The 12,863-nt window shown below is 42.7% G+C and overlaps 1 protein-coding gene and 1 long non-coding RNA gene across 5 annotated transcripts in view; one reads left to right on the top strand and one right to left on the bottom strand.

The window, feature by feature from the left end:
• Positions 1–7,895, top strand: part of DPY19L3 (dpy-19 like C-mannosyltransferase 3) — a 79,206-nt gene extending 71,311 nt beyond the window's left edge. For all 4 annotated transcript variants that reach the window (XM_025914632.2, XM_086689565.1, XM_086689566.1 and 1 more), the window contains 2 exons: positions 2,324–2,482; positions 4,105–7,895. In XM_025914632.2, the coding sequence (XP_025770417.1) occupies positions 2,324–2,482; positions 4,105–4,266 (321 nt within the window). In that variant the 3' untranslated portion in view covers positions 4,267–7,895. The remainder of the gene's footprint in view (positions 1–2,323; positions 2,483–4,104) is intronic.
• LOC147573509 (uncharacterized) overlaps positions 6,195–12,863 on the bottom strand; it is an 83,890-nt gene continuing 77,221 nt past the window's right edge. Inside the window, exon 4 of the long non-coding RNA XR_015244832.1 lies at positions 6,195–6,789. This is a non-coding gene — a long non-coding RNA (uncharacterized LOC147573509). The remainder of the gene's footprint in view (positions 6,790–12,863) is intronic.

The raw sequence follows: 12,863 nt of genomic DNA on the forward strand, positions 1-12,863 counted from the left end.
CATCTCACCCTCTCCCAGCTACTGTGTCCCCTCACAGGAGACAAATGCTTCGTTGTGTATCTTTCCACGGGCATTTTGTGCATATACAAATGTACACACACTGTGTTCACATTCTTTCCCCTCTTTTACAAAAGAACATACTAAATCTTGGTTTCTTTGGCATTTCATATACTTCGCAGCTCGTTCCATATCAGTTATTTTTTTTAACTAGTCACTTCCTTTTTTTTTAATTTTATATTTTAGAGAGCGAGCGTGAGTGGGAGAGAGGGGCAGAGGGAGAGACAGAATCTTAAGTGCAGAACCCAGCACAGAGCTTGATCTCACGACCACGAGATCATAACCTGAGCCGAAATTGAGAGTTGGATGCTCAACTGACTGAGCCACCAGGCGCCCCCCCCCCATATCTGTTATTGACAGCATTGTATTTTTGAATCTACAAAAATTTTGTTATGCAGACATAGCATATTTTATTTAACCATTTAGGTTGTTTCCCTGTCTTTTGTAATGATGTAAACAATGTTCCAAATGGTAAACTTGTATGCGTATCACTGTGCACAAATACAAGTGTTTGTCTGTACATCAGATTCTTAGAGATGAGGGGCGCCTGGGTGGCGCAGTCGGTTAAGCGTCCGACTTCAGCCAGGTCACGATCTCGCGGTCCGTGAGTTCGAGCCCCGCGTCGGGCTCTGGGCTGATGGCTCAGAGCCTGGAGCCTGTTTCCGATTCTGTGTCTCCCTCTCTCTCTGCCCCTTCCCCGTTCATGCTCTGTCTCTCTCTGTCCCAAAAATAAATAAACGTTGAAAAAAAAAAATTAAAAAAAAGATTCTTAGAGATGAACTTGTGGGACAGAAAGTACGGGCATTTGTAATTGAGCTAGACAGATAGTCCTAAGTTGCCCTCTGTACAGATTATACCACATACATTCCAGTCAGCAGTGCAGAGAGGTACCCCTTTCCCCCAGTCCTCTCCAGCAGTGGGCTCAAACTTTTTAATGTTTTATGTCAGTCACTTCATAATCTTAGCGGCTGAAAAGTTGCTGAAAAGTCTTGTTTTGGCAGGAGATTTAACTAGCCTAAAAGCAAATGATTTTTTACTAAGTCCCCTGTTTTTTATGAGAATCCTCTGAACCTAGATTCCTACTAAAATGGGGATTTTTCAGTTGGTGCAAGTACCTGAGATCGCCCCAGGTTAGCTGGACGAAGCAGGGAGGGCACCGGCTCCACAGAACCCGAGTCCAGGCGGGAGGTGGCTGGTGCGGCTCAGACTTGGCAGAAGGTGCAGAAGGGACACGTCAGGCACACGGGGGCTCCTCCTCGCACCACCCTGTCCGATATCCAGCCCTTGTCTAGGGACTGAGTTTTGTGCCCTAACCAAACACATCCTTAAGGTCCTGGTGCCCTTCTTCAGTCATGACCTTCAAATCCTGGGAATGGCTTTGGTGTGAGGCTGCTGCTAAACTACAGCGAGGATGGCCTCTGGCTTCAAGTCACAGAAGGAGACCACCTCCTGGCATTTCACCTATCAGTACAGGCACGCCGGCCCTCAGGGCCCAGTCTCTTTGGTCAGAAAGGCATCATGAGACATCAGTGTGCAGGGAAGGAGTCGGCACCCCTGTCCATCCCCCCGCCCACATGCACACACACGCACACACACACACACACACACACACTCTGCAGTCACTTAAGGTATGTGACGCTGGTGATGAACAGGGAGGAGGCGCCTCCCACTGAACTGCCACTGGTGCTGCAGGTTGTTCGTGCTCCAGGAAGCGTGAGAGCGAAGCACGGGGTCTCCTGGTCAAGCCAGGGGCAGCCTAGCACCAAGGACCCTATGGCGGTGCTTTTCTCCATTGTCAGAAGCTGAGGATCCTTACAAGTAGAGGTGCCCCCAAGCTGTACTGTCATGCCTGATGGACCTTTTCGTGCAAAGAACCCCTTTTTAAACGTAGAGATTGTGTCTTCTTTACTCCACTGTTTATTTACCTCAGGGAAGCATCCTTAGAACGGGCATCTACGGATACATAGCTCCCAACAATACATTCTAAATCCGTATCTATTTGGTGTCTAAAGCCCAATGTATTCAGCATGACTCACTCTCTTCTTCCCAAAGCTGAGTGATTGTGACTTGCATTCTTTTGGAAATTTCCCCCACACGCCCCAGGACTGCAGATGAGTGAGTGGCCTGCACGGGAAGGGGTCGGGGAGCTGGGTATCGGATCTTAGCCATAACCCCTGTGGGACGTTACCTTATTAGATACTCGTCCACTAACTTCCTGGCAGTTGAGTGGTATTTTTTGCTATTCCACTTTCATCTCGTTTTGCAGGTTTACCAGATCTACGCAAAGAGGTCTCCAGAGGATGTGCACGCCCTCCTGAGGTCCTTCGGCGCTGACTATGTCATCCTGGAAGACAGCATCTGCTACGAGCGAAGACACCAGCGGGGCTGCCGGCTGCGGGACCTGCTGGACATTGCCAATGGGCACGTAAGCGCGCCCCCTCGCCCCGTGCGGGGCTCCTGGAGTGTTGGGGGGGGGGGGGGTCCAGTCTCACTCTCTGTACGTTAGAGAATGATGTTGGGAATCAGTTCACCATCTTCACAGCATCCCACACAATTCCCGGCTCTGGCACATCAGTGACAGCCGTGCGGGCCGGGCAAGGGGACAGATAGGGGGGGTTCAGACCCCGACTTCACATTAAATAGAACAACTCTGTCTTTAGCTGATTTGTATCATGAGGCTATGTATAAAACTCATTTTTAAAGGTTTTGCCGTTAAAAGCAGAACCTCAGCCTCTTAACACCACTGCCCCAGAGCATTGTTTTGGCTGGCACGTGAGTATGACCGTGACGGCAGGGCCCCCATCTCCCCTTCCAGGCACCACTCCCGCCAGCGTCCCCTTTGCCCACTGGCACCATGCCACCAAGATGGCTTTCTGCGGCCAAGTCTTCCAGAGCAGAAGAACAAGCTATTGCTCCCTCCAGCCTTCTGAGAAAAATGTTCTCGGACCTATGCCAGGCCTCAGATTAGCACAAGCAGAAGCTTTTCACCCTGTAGAGGTGCTGTAATTATTTGGTATAAAAGCTGATAGATATTTAAGAAACAAGTGGGGGGAGAAAAACTTGACTGTGCAGATTTTGAGATTCAGGACACTTAAGTCTCCTCTCAGCAAATCTCAAGTCTGTGGTATTATTGACTGTTCTCCCCATGCTGTACAGTCGGGCCTCAGAACTCATTCACCTTGTAACTGCAGGTTTGTTCCTTTAAGGAACATGGGTTTGTTTTTTTTTTTAAACGTTTATTTATTTTTGAGACAGAGAGAGACAGAGCATGAACGGGGGAGGGTCAGAGAGAGAGGGAGACACAGAATATGAAACAGGCTCCAGGCTCTGAGCTGTCAGCACAGAGCCCAACGCGGGGCTCGAACTCATGACCCATGAGATCATGACCTGAGCCGAAGTCGGACGCTTAACTGACTGAGCCACCCAGGCGCCCCGGAACATGGATGTTTTAATTGGCTTGATGGTGGTGATCATTTGACCATGTCCATGTGAATCAGATCATCATAAATATATACAGTTTTGTCTGTCAGCTATGCCTCAGTAAAGCTTGGCGGGGGGTGGCGGGGACAAACATGAGCTTCAGTTTTTGCTGGAGGAAAGTAACTGTCCCTAACCATCTTGAATTCACAGGAGGTAAAGACCAAAGATGCGCATTTAAATCTTGATTTGTGTGTAACTTTTTCTAACGAGGCCACCTACTGAGTTGGAGGATTTCCTCTGGTCATAGTCATTCTTCTCAGTATTTTATTCTTGTGAGAGCCACAGCGTGTTACATTCCTAAGAACAAGGGGACCCAAGTTCTGCTTCTGGCTTGTGCCATTAGAGGGGATGATCGAGTGGCAGAACTCCCCTCTCCAGCTGTGGTTTACACCTCTGCAGGGGAAAGAGGTGGGCCAGATCGTCTTTAAGCAGCCACTGACATTGAAATTGGACGATTTACGCTCACCTAACGTCCCAGTCTCAGAGGAGCCCGTCACCTGTTCCTTCTTCTCTTGTAAATGTAATTATTTTTTTCCCAAATTGTATTCGGTTTTGTTTTGGCTTTAGATGATGGATGGCCCAGGAGAGAACGATCCTGATTTGAAACTCGCAGGCCACCCTCGCTTCTGCGAAGAGATAAAGAGAAACCTGCCGCCCTACACGGCATACTTCACCAGAGTGTTCCAGAACAAAACGTTCCATGTTTACAAGCTCTCTAGAAACAAGTAGCCGAGCTCTTCGGTCAATCTCTATTTTTGATACGTGAAACTCCATCCTAATGAAACTCAACAGGTAACATTTCATCTGTCGTTAGGTAGCCTGTACCACAAAGCTGTGATATAAGTAAGTTGTAGGGATGTTTACACAAGCATTACCGTCCTGGGAAGTATCTCACACAAGCTTCAGTCTTTTTTATCTTGTTTCATTAATGTTCTGTAGCCTAAACATTCTCCACTTTCTAAGAGTGGTCTGGAAGTTTTGCTGGTGGGGGAGAACAGGAAGTGTTCCACAGGAGCCTGGACAGACACCCCTCTTGTTGGAAATCAAGAGGCTCTTCAGGATTTGACTGAGCTGATTGACTTCAGACAGCTACGGTTGAATTGAATCAAGGGGATGCATAACGCAATTCTTTAATGTTGTTTCCCTAGCAAAGAACACCTGGTGGTTTTTTAAAAGCCCTTGATCGCCCTGTTTCACCTAAAAACTTTTATAATGTTTTCCGACTGTCATGCTTTTAATATTTTTTTTTTAATCACGTTAGGTCTTTGTATATATACCTAAAACCTTGTGTTGTGCCGTGTCTGAAATGTAATGTTTCGCACTTCAGCATATGCATCCTGTCTGTGTGTGTCTGTCTGTGTCTGTATGCGCATGTGGGTGCATGTTTTAATGCCGGATACAGAAAAGTGTGGCAAATTCCTTATTGTAAGTCCTTAAAGGAGCAAAAATGTTACGTAGCCAAGCAGAATTTGTTACTGTTTAGTGTTATTTTAAAACCTATTGATACTACTTAACCTATCCTGCAAGTAAGAAAATTTTTCTTCATTTCTTACTCATTTAAATTTACTGGGTTTGCAAAATTTTGTAAACTTTTTGTTTTTAGCCTTTGTATTTTTTACAGCCTAGAACCTTGCAAAGTCTGAATATTTTTAAAAGGTTATATCTTAACTAATTCACTAATACAATATTTTTGGCAGAGAGCATTTTCATACCAAATTTGATTTGTGGTCTCCAATCTTGCTGTGAGGGCCCAGGTAGTGTGATTCTTTTTCTTACTCAAAGGTAACCAAGTGCCTCTAAGTCATGCTTATTTGTAAACAACAAAGAGATTATGTATACCTGTTCAAAAATTTTTTGATAATTGCTTTTATAATTAATTTCTAATGATGGGGACATGTAAAAGTTGCTGATAAAAGCATATTGCGTGTTTAATTAAATCAAGATGGCTAATGAAATTAACGTTCTCCCCTGTACTTGCCAGTTGGAAATGATTTAAAGGTTTCTCCTTGCAGTTGTATTGAAGTAAATTACCCTCGGCATCAAGATAGATCTATCGCATGTTTAAATGATGTTCTATTCAGTTACTATTATTAAACAGTATTCAAAAAGAAATTTTACACTGTCATGTTGGACTCAAGGATACTCAGCTTTTTTAATCAAAACTTATTTAAATAAAAAAAATGACACTGGCTGGGTTACTAAATTATGCAGCTGAAACTCCTGAATTATGTCTTTCCTGTATCCCTTAATAAGGTTGGAGACCACTGCAGTTTAGGATAATACAATAATAAAACACTTTAATCAGTACTAAAACTTTAATTAAGCCAGTAATGATGCATGCCCGGTGTGGCTGACAGCATGGGTCAGTACATCCTTCAGAGTGCCTTACTCTTAATTGAAACGAAGCACATGTAAGGTACACATTAGACTATGTAGTTTTGTTTTTAAAGTCCTCTGTTACCTTCAAGATATGTTTCAGTTTTATTTTAAATGTTTCTATATGCGTTCATCTAAGCATTTGGGTATGTGCAGTTTCAGTATAAGAAACATGTACTTCAATTTTTATGCTTCTCCTCACCGCCATGATGGCACACAGTAATCTTTTTCTCACAGTCTACGTGCCATTGTTGCCAAAACATAGCGTTCAGTCTTCTGTGAAAAAAATAAAGTGCCAAAAAAAAAAAAAAAGGTCTTGCAAGACAGAATCCATACATATGCTCTTTCCAAGACACTGTGACCTTGTAGAGTTGACATTTTTATGTCCTGATGACCAAATTTGCCAACAAATCATGTTAAATCTTCTTAGTGCTCATCAGTTGTCTCTTTTATGACCTTCTCGTTGGAGTCCACGGGAGGAAAGAGGAAAAGTGACTGACTCCTGGCTCTCCACCAGGCCAAAGTACGTCACCTGGGGCCGTCCTCGCTCCCCGCCATGTAGATCTCAGTGGCTCTGTTAATATTTGGTAATAGCCTCATACTGTGGCTGGTTTTCATGGGTAGAATAACCACTTGATCTTGCTTCGGAGTTAGCATTCGAAAGAACGTCTACGTACAATAAGTGCTCTTAATCATCCTCTACTTAACGTGACTCACCGGACTCCCCGACGGACTCCATCCCTCCTGTAAGCTGACTGCCCAGGCTGCTGCCCAGTGTCCGCCCACGGCATGTGCTCCGTCCCGTGAGCTCTGTGCCCGTACGCAGCTTCTCTGCAAGTTCTACTTCCTACTGTGAGTACACAGTTCAACACAAACCTAGGAGATACGGGTGTGGAAAAGAAAGGGTTATTTCTGTGCCATTTAACTTGAATGCTTTGGTAAGATTTGATAAAGGTTGAGTTGCTAGTCAAAATTGCTTTTAAATACATTAGGCGTGGTTGGAAAAATTATAAAATATTGGGAAAACGTAAAATTCAGGGACATTTCTAAGCTTAGATTGCTTTATCGATTTAGGTACTTATTCCACCTTTAAAAATATCTAGACTGATCAGAAGGTGTTAAAATGTACCCAAATCATATTATTGGTGTGATTTATTCAAGAATAGAACTGCAGTCATTGAACCCCTATTGCAAAGGAAAGGCCTTGGCTTCCCAGCAGAAGGTTAGTAAATGAGTGGACAGTTACACATTTAAAATGATGATTCCCTGCATAAATCTACTTACTTCGTTAAATGACTGATCCTGATCACAGTGGCTAACAGAGATTCTACTATAGTTGAAAGGTTACAGTCACTTTTATTACAGACTTAAAAAATAGGGATTAATTTCAGATATATTAGCCAGAAGCATAATTAGGTGTTTATCTAGGCCATTTGTTGTCCACTTAAAGATGATTTTCTTGAACTTTGTGAGGTCAACCAGATGTGCGTGTGTGCGTGTGTGTGTTTGGGGCAGGTGCCGCCAGATGGCAAAGACATGCGTAGTATTTCATCCAGTCTGCATCTTTACTTCATGATTAACTAAAAATGTTTATTCTGATTCCATATGAACTTAGTTTAAGATGTACCAGTTTTAGCTCATCTTTGGCCAAAACCTCCCTGAGTTAACATAGAAATATTCCATTTTTTAAAATTTCATTCAAACCTTGGGATTGTTAGGAAGATATTAAAATGTTCTCAGATCACGTATGTTGGTTAGTATGCTCCCAAAGGCTTTATATATGACAACCTTTTGGCCTAGAAGAGAGTGCTTATCTGCTGATGGAAAAAAGCTTTTAAGATGAGAGTGGCTTGCTGTGTTGTGGCAATTGATTTTCTGTATTTAACATCCTAAGGGTAAAATCTTACAAAGAGCCTTTATAATTTGTTGTACTGAGTTGTACGGAGATTATATACTAAATAAAGCTCTTTTAAAATACACAAGATGAGTGTTTTTCCTTTCTTCGAAGGTCAGAAACCAAGGAACCAGCTTATTGAAGTGTATTAAATATATGCTAAATGGAGTCTAGTCACTGGAGGGATGTGGCAAGGTCTCGACTGGACTTGCTAATGTGGAAGGAGTTTATTTTTTCATGGAATTTGGTTTCATAGCTGCTTACTTGTTTTACTTGAACCTCAGGGTTATAGTTTAGATTTCTAAAGAGAAGGCTGCTGTCAGCAGAATTTATCCTCAAAGAGATAAATGCTGTTTTCATTTTTGAATCACGTGTACTTCTTGATTAAATTGTCAATCTTTAGTAATTCGGGAAGATTGGTGGTAGTCCATTTTGGTCAGAGTTTATAGATAACAAATGTGCTTGACTGTTACATTGTCCAGAGCAGATGCTGAAATTCCAAACAGAAATAGGCCAGTACACTTCCGAATAGAAGAAACTGTCAGTGGGGCCTCAAATACGCTGTGCTGACTCTTAGAAAGCTCTTAAGCTCTTAAGCTATTGAGTACACCCCGTGGGAATGGCCTCTAGCACCGGAAGCGCTACAAACGGGTATAGATAAGTGAGAGACTCAGGATCCGAGTGAACAGAACAAGTGTGATGTTCTGGCACGTGACACCAGGCACGCAGCAGTCGAAATGCTGTTTCTCGTGCCTCTTCTTTCAAAAGCGGTATCTGAAACTCATCTCAAACCTTTTCATCTGATTTAATACTTAGCCATTTGCTTTATAGGATTGTCTTTCAAAGTGCAGATAGTAAACTATAGTGTAATGTGGAATCAGCTTAGTGGGTTGCAACCAGCATCAGAAGATTGAGAGAAAGAAAAGCAAGGGAGAGGAGAAGGGGAAGGCACAGTCCCTGTGGGAAGTGTAAGGATTGCTTTGTGAAGTAGTTTGGTTTTTGAATTTTCTTAATGTTTATATATTTTTGAGAGAGAGACAAAGTGCGAGCGGGGGAGGAGCAGAGAGAGAGGGAGACACAGACTACAAAGCAGGCTCCAGGCTCTGAGCTGTCAGCGCAGAGCCCAATCTGGGGCTCGAACCCATGAACCGCGAGGTCATGACCCAAGCTGAAGTCGGACGCTTAACCGACTGAGCCGCCCAGGAGCCCCAGTAGTTGTTTGTTATACGTGAAAGCATTATTGTACTGAGGTGCCATATAAAATGTATTTCTTGGGGCGCCTGGGTGGCGCAGTCGGTTAAGCGTCCGACTTCAGCCAGGTCACGATCTCGCGGTCCAGGAGTTCGAGCCCCGCGTCAGGCTCTGGGCTGATGGCTCAGAGCCTGGAGCCTGTTTCCGATTCTGTGTCTCCCTCTCTCTCTGCCCCTCCCCCGTTCATGCTCTGTCTCTCTCTGTCCCAAAAATAAATAAACGTTGAAAAAAAAAAAAAATTTAAAAAAATAAAAAAAATAAAAAAAATAAATAAAATGTATTTCTTACTGATTGAAAGCCACACCCTTACAGCACAGAGTAATTGAGAGGATTGCATCTTGAATTTGGCTCTGTCCTTGTCCCCCCAACTCTAGTAAAACCCTTCGAACAGTGATGATATTGAAGAATTATCATATATTTTTAGGTGTGAAATGGACATTGTTATTTTCTTAAGTCCTTATCTTTTAGAATATATACAGCCATACCTTGGAGATACTCTGGGTTGGGGTCCAGACCACCACAATAAAGTGAACATTGCAATAAAGCAAGTCAAATAAATTTTTTGGTTTCCTACTGCATATAAATGTTAAGTTTACATCATACTGTAGTCTACTAAATGTGCAACAGTATTATGTCTAAGAAAGCAGTGCGATCTGAACTTTCATCAAGTCCTAATCATTGATCACAGATCATAAAAAATACAATGAAAAGTTTTAAATATTGCAGGAATTATCAACGTGACACAGAGACACAAAGTGAGCTAATGCTGTTGGAAAAATGGTGCCAATAGAATTGCCCAAAGCAGGGTTGCCACAAACCTTCAATTTGTTAAAAAAAAAAAAAAAAAAAAAAGTATCTGCAAAGTACAATAAAGCAAGCTCAATAAAACGAGGTGGGCCTATACTCAAATATTCACAGATTGAAAAGACTCATAACACCTGATAAATCTGATTAAGAAAGATAAAAAATATATGATTTAAGAATGTGAAAGGAGGGGCACCTGGGTGGCTCAGTTAAGTGACTCTTGGGTTCCAGCTCAGGTCATGATCTCAAGGTTCATACGGTCCATGAGATCGAACCCCACATCAGGCCCTGTGCTGACAGCACAGAGCCTGCTTGAGATTCTCTCCCTCCCTCTCTCTCTGCCCCTCCCCAGCTCTTGCTCTCTCAAAAGTAAATACACATTAAAAAAAAAAAATGTAAGAAGATACAATCCCAGAATCAGAATTGTAAAAGAATTATATGAAATAATGTCTGCAATTCTGTGGCAAAAAATGAATCGGTAGCAGAATTACCTGAATTACGGTGGTGGCAGGAGGCCAGGAGCTCCTGGAGGCCACTCTTCTTCATTCAGTTTACACATGGCTGGTTTCCTCTAAGGCCTTTCACTTGAGTAAATCACACCCCCCAGGATAATCCCCACTTTTATTAACTCAAAATCAACGGACTTGGGACCTGAATTACATCATCAGCAAACTCCCTTCATTTTTGCCATACAGTGTAACATAATCATGAAAATGACATCCATCATATTCACAGGACCCACTCCTCTTCAAGGGGAGGAGATTATATAGAGCATGTTACGGGGGGGGGGGGGGGGGATGTTGGGGGCCATCTTAGGATGCTACCTACCAGAAAGTTAAAAAGAAAACTAGGGTCTAGCCAAAACTGAGCATTTGGTAGCACCTAACCCAGGACTACAAACTTCAAGAGAAGGGAGGCACACAGGAGAGTGCCAATCTCACCCTGGCTTTCTTCCTTGGAGTCTTTCAAGCCATGGCACAAGGAAATGGAGCTCAAGCAGAGAGTGGCAAATGGATTGGAGTTCACAGCTAAGATGGCTGGGATTTGGTGGGATTTGGTAGGAGTTGGAGGAGCAAGGCACCAGGGAGGAGGGAGTTGCAGGAAAAAAAAAAAATCTGAGAAGTTCCCTTTAGGTCCTCTGGTAATTCCTAACCTTCACATGTGTGGCTTAGCAGAGAAGCTGAACAGAGGTTTCAGAGGTTCCACGGTGCTGAGGAAACATTAGAATTGTGGTCCAACCAGTGTGGAGAGATTATGGTGAACCTCTCTAGCCAGTGAACTGACACACCAGAAAGGCTATACCTTACCCTAGGAATAGAAGCTCTTATCCTGCCTCTCAAAAGCAAATGTAAGACAGCCTTGAAGGGTGATAAGCTAATCACTTCAAGTTATCTCTATGTTTCCAAATATATAATATATAGCACTCAATCAAAAACAACAAGGAATATGTGCTTTGCAGATACTGTCTGATTTCGGCTCAGGTCATGATCTCATGGTTTATGAATTCGAGCCCCACATCAGGCTCCCTGTTGTAAGCACAGAGACTGCTCCGGTCATCTGTCCCCCTTTCTCTCTGCCCCTCCCCCACTAGCACTCTCTTTCCCAAAAATAAACATTAAAAAACATTATAAAAAAAAAACAGGAATAAAAAAACAAGACAAACAATTGAAATAGAAACAGCCACAGTCTAATCAAATATTGGAGATTAAAGCACAGACTGTAAAATAACTACGCTTACTATATTTAAGAAATTAAATGACAAGAGAATTGAGGTGAACTGAAAACCATGAAAAAACAAAATGGAAATACTAAAACTGAAAAGCGTAATAAATTGGGGCATCTGGGTGGCTCAGTCAGTGAAGCATCTGACTTTGGCTCAGGTCATGAGCTGGTTCATGAGTTCAAGCCCCACATGGGACCCTGCACTGACAGAGCTGAGCCTGCTTGGGATTCTCTCTCTCTCCCTCTCTCTCTCTCTCTCTCTGCCCCTCCCACACTTTTGCATGTGCACTCTCTCTCAAATAAACTTTGAAAAAAGTAATGTTAATCAGTAATAGCAAATTAGATGCAGCTGAAGAGAGAATTGATCAACTGGACAATAGGTTAGAAGAAAATATGCAGACCAAAGCCTGGGAGGAAAAGATGAAAATGGAAAGAGCATGAGTTGTATTAGAGCATGTCACTTTATCCTGGAAGTGTAACCGAAGTCCCACAAGGGAAGGAAAGAGAATGGATCTATAGGACTTTGGGCAAGCTACTTATACTCAGCTCCAGTTTCTTTTTTTTTGCAAATGCAAGTGCAATAATAATCTACAGATGGGGTTCAATGAGTGGATTGAATGAGCTAACACTTAAAACACTAGGCCCAATACTTTGCCCGTGGTAAGTACAGTAGTGGGAGCCACAGGATATCATCAAAATTAGAACGTCAAGGAAAACTGTCTGAAGAGCAAACTCATATGAGTCATACAGATACTAAAGGGCCCTTAGTAATTTTATGTGAACTGTTCTTGCTGTAGAAAAGATATTAAAAAATAAAACCCTTTACAGGCTTAGAAGATTAACAAGAACAGTTTGTCAGGAAACCAACTTCTTAGTAATCTTTCAGGTATGTATTTACATCACAAAGAGAGATGTGTCTGTGTCTCTGTGCGTGTGTATATGGGGGGTGGGTGGGGGAGCCATGGACAAAGACTAAGGCTGTTGACTGAATGGTTTTGGAAGAGACGTTATCATTGTTGAAGATAAATGTCAAAGCCCTGCCAAGATACACATATAAAGAACGTAGAAGCATCTGATCTGCTTTAGAGAAGAGAAAGAATAAAATAACGTGATTTCAGGGCTGGCACAGTAATTAGAGCAGCAGTGTGCTAATTAGGGCTCATACATTTAATGAAACTATTAGCATTTCCTCCTGTGAGAAAAGGCGGATTTTCTTCCCCAGGAAATGACACCTGTAAACAATTATCTCTCTTATCATTGCTATTAAGATTATTTACAT

The sequence above is a fragment of the Puma concolor genome, chromosome E2 (genome assembly GCF_028749965.1).
Source record: "Puma concolor isolate L17-30 chromosome E2, mPumCon1.1.hap2, whole genome shotgun sequence".
NCBI lineage: Eukaryota > Metazoa > Chordata > Mammalia > Carnivora > Felidae > Puma > Puma concolor.